At 42.9% G+C, this 3,703-nt stretch overlaps 1 protein-coding gene across 1 annotated transcript in view; it reads left to right on the top strand.

Moving 5' to 3' along the window:
- The first annotated feature begins 3,432 nt into the window (after positions 1 to 3,432).
- AP3S2 (adaptor related protein complex 3 sigma 2 subunit) overlaps positions 3,433 to 3,703 on the top strand; it is a 35,976-nt gene continuing 35,705 nt past the window's right edge. The window contains exon 1 of the mRNA XM_015563235.1: positions 3,433 to 3,459. Within this exon, the coding sequence (XP_015418721.1) occupies positions 3,433 to 3,459 (27 nt within the window). The remainder of the gene's footprint in view (positions 3,460 to 3,703) is intronic.

Below are 3,703 nucleotides of genomic sequence, written 5' to 3'. Positions count from 1 at the left end.
CCCCGACCCGCCGCTCCCGCCCTTCCCGACCCCTTTCTGGACCCCGGCGTTTCTGAGCCATTTTTGTGACATTTCTCCTTGGTCTCAGGGCTCTCTCTGTAAGTGACCGGGGTGCCTCGTGGAGACCCTGAAAGATTTAAGTCACTTTGATCTTGTTTAAATTCGGTTTCACGAGGAGGAAGACATAGGCAGGCTCTTAAAAAAAAGTTTTTGCTTTCGCCGGAGAGTCAGGGAAGGTGCTTTCTTGGGATAATTTCATTTCCGAGTTGCCTGGGACCGCTCAGGGACTCAAAAAAGTCAGTTTAAAAGTGGGGATTGTGCCTTGACGGTGCGGCTCAGTGGTTGGGCGTTGACCTCTGAACCAGGAGGTCACGGTTGGATTCCCGGTCAGGGCACATGCCTGGGTTGCAGGCTGGATCCCCAGTAGGGGGCGTGCAGGAGGCAGCCATTGATGATTCTGTCTCATCATTGATGTTTTTCCCTTTCCCTTCCTCTTTGGAATCGATGCAAATATATATATTTTTTTAAAAAGTGGGGAAGGAGCCCTAGCTGGTTTGGCTCAGTGGATAGAACGTCGGCCTGGGGACTGAAAGGTCCCAGGTTCGATTCCGGTCAAGGGCATGTACCTGGGTTGCGGGCACATCCCCAGTGGGGGGTGTGTAGGAGGCGGCTGATCGATGTTTCTGACTCTCTATCCCTCTCCCTTTCTCTCTGTGAAAAAAATCAATAAAATATATTTTAGAAAAAAAGTGGGGAAGGAGAAACTGTACATGCTGCCGCATGAGGAGGGCTCAATAAATAATAATGTGAACTTGGAATTTTTCCAAAAGCATTTCTGTGGGAAAACGCAAGCATCATCACTTGCCTCCTGTCCCCGAACGTTTTGGAACGTTTTGTTTCTCGGTGACGAGGTTTCAGAATGTTCCATATGCAGTTGGTGGACTCCTGAGACCTTGGAGGGGGAAAGAGAACATGTACGTTCAAGCCTTAACTCCACCTTTTTTACCTTTGTGTCTATTGACAAGTTAACGAACTTTTTTCAGACTTTATTTCCTATTCTTCCAAGTAGAAATGAAAGAAGAAGAAAAAACACACCACTACAGTTTCATAGAATATTTTTCAGCTAAATTACATTTTATTAAATAATTACATTGATGCCGATGATGGTTAAATAAAAAAAAAAAATTACATTGAGGTAAAAATTTGCATTTTGTGTGTGTGTGTGTGTGTGTGTGTGTGTGTGAATTTTCCCCTCTGTTTTCTACTTTTATTTTATTTTCTATTGATTTCAGAGAGGAAGGGAGAGAGATAGAAACATCAGTGATGAGAGAGAATCGTTGATTAGCTGCCTCCTGCAAGCCCCCTACTGAGGCAGGGTGGGTGTTGAGCCCGAAATCCTGGCATGTGCCCTTGACCGGAATTGAACCTGGGACCCTTTAGTCCACAGGCCGACGCTCTATCCACTGAGCCAAACCGGCTAGGGCTCCCCTCTGTTTTTTTAAAGTTGAGATATGTCACATACCACACAATTCACCTATTTAAAATGTTCAGTTCAGCCTGGCCACGGTGGCTCAGTGGTTGAGCATCGACCTGTGAACCAGGAGGTCACGGTTCAATTCCCTGTCAGGACACATGCCCGAGTTCTGGGCTCGATCTCCAGTGGGGGGCGTTCAGGAGGCAGCCGATCCATGATGCTCTCTCATCATTGATGTTTCTCCCTCTCTCTTCTCTGAAATCAATAAAAACATATTTTTTTAAATAAGTAAAATGTACAATTCATTGGTTTTTGGTAGGGTCACAAAGTTATGCAACCATCACCGCAATTTTAGAACACTGTCATTACCCCAGAAAGAAACTCCTACCCATTAGCAATTATTCTGTATTTCACCCTCTAGTCCCCCAGCCATAGACAACCACTAATCTATTTTCTGTCTCTCTACATTTGCCTATTGTGGGCATTTCATGTAAATGGAATCATATAATATGTGGGTTTTTTTTTTTTTATGACCGGCTTTTTTTTACTTGGTACAGTATGTTCTCAGGGTTATCCATGCTATAGTGTGTATCAGTTCTTCATCCCTTTTTGTTGCCAAGAGAGAAGGAAATCTAACCAATGGCTTTGCTAGATTTCTTCTTTTTTGTCACATTTAGTTATATTATGACACTAAGGCATTCCTTCCTTTAAAGCAGTTTTTCTATTTTTAAAAAAATGTATTTTATTGATTTTTTTTTACAGAGAGGCAGGGAGAGGGGTAGAGAGTTAGAAACATCGACGAGAGAGAAACATCGATCCACTGCCTCCTGCACACCCGCCACTGGAAATGTGCCTGCAACCGAGGTACATGCCGTTGACCGGAATCGAACCTGGGACCCTTCAGTTCTGCATGCTGACGCTAAACCGGTTAGGGCCCAAGTTATACTTTATTGTATGGATGGATATGTCACGTTTTGATTGTCCATTCATTGGTTGATGTTTCCACCTATGGCTCTTGTGAATAATGGTGCTATGAACACTCATGTCCAGAAGTTTGTTTTTTCTTTATTGTTTAAAGTATTACATGAGTCTCCTTTTTGCCCCCATTGACCTCTCCCCTGCTATCCCCTCTCCCAAGCACAAGCCCTCACCCCCTACTGTCTGTGGCCATTGGTTTTGCTCATATGCATGCATACAAGTCCTTTGATTGATCTCTTACCCCCTCCACCCCCCGCCTTCCCTCATAGGTTGGACAGTCTGATGCTTCTCTGTCTCTGGTTCTAATTTTGTTCAACAGTTTATGTTGTTCATTATAGTCCACAAATGAGTGAGATCATGTGATATTTATCTTTCTCTGACTGGCTTATTTTGCTTAGCATAATGCTCTCTAGTTCCATCCATGCTGCTGCAAATGGTAAGAATTCCTTCTTTTTTTACAGCAGCGTAGTATTCCATTGTGTAGATGAACAACAGTTTTCTAATCCACTCATCTGCTGATGGGCACTTAGGCTGTTTCCAAATCTTAGCTTTTGTAAGTTGTGCTACTATGAACATAGGGGTGCATATATCTACAAGTTTTTTTAAAATATATTTTTGTTGTTTTCAGAGAGAAAGGGAGAGGGATAGAGAGATAGAAACATCAATGATGAGAGAGAACCATTGATTGGCTGCCTCCTGCACAACTCCTACAGAGGATCGAGCCTGCAACCAGGGCATGTGCCCTTGACCAGAATCAAACCTGAGACCATCCAGTCCGCACGCCAATGCTCTATCCACTGAGCCAAACCAGCGAGGGCCATGTCCTACAAGTTTTTATGTGGACATGTGTTTTTCATTTCTCTTGATTTTATACCTAGGAGTAGAATTTCTGGGTCATATGGTAACTTTATGGTGAACATTTTGAGGAACTGCCAGATTTTTTCAAAGTGGCCGAACCCTTTGGCATTCCCATCAGCAGTATGCGTTCCGATTTCTCTATCTCCCTAGTGACTTTAGTTTATCTTTTCCATTAAAGCTGTTTTAGTGAGTGTGAAGTAGATTTTCATTGTGGTTTTCATTTCCATTTCCCTAATGTCTAATGATGTTGAGCATCTTTTCCTGTCCTTGTTAACCATTTGTAGATCTTTGAAGAACATAGTATTTTTATAAGAACCATATTAGCTCAGGAATGAAAATTAACCTTGTAAAAAGAAGAGCACTGAAGGATAGGAGGGATTATTAAAGCAGTTC

The sequence above is a fragment of the Myotis davidii genome, unplaced genomic scaffold (genome assembly GCF_000327345.1).
Source record: "Myotis davidii unplaced genomic scaffold, ASM32734v1 scaffold459, whole genome shotgun sequence".
Classification (NCBI taxonomy): domain Eukaryota; kingdom Metazoa; phylum Chordata; class Mammalia; order Chiroptera; family Vespertilionidae; genus Myotis; species Myotis davidii.
Note: the sequence above shows the minus strand (reverse complement) of the source record. Positions and strands in the feature narration are given on the sequence as shown.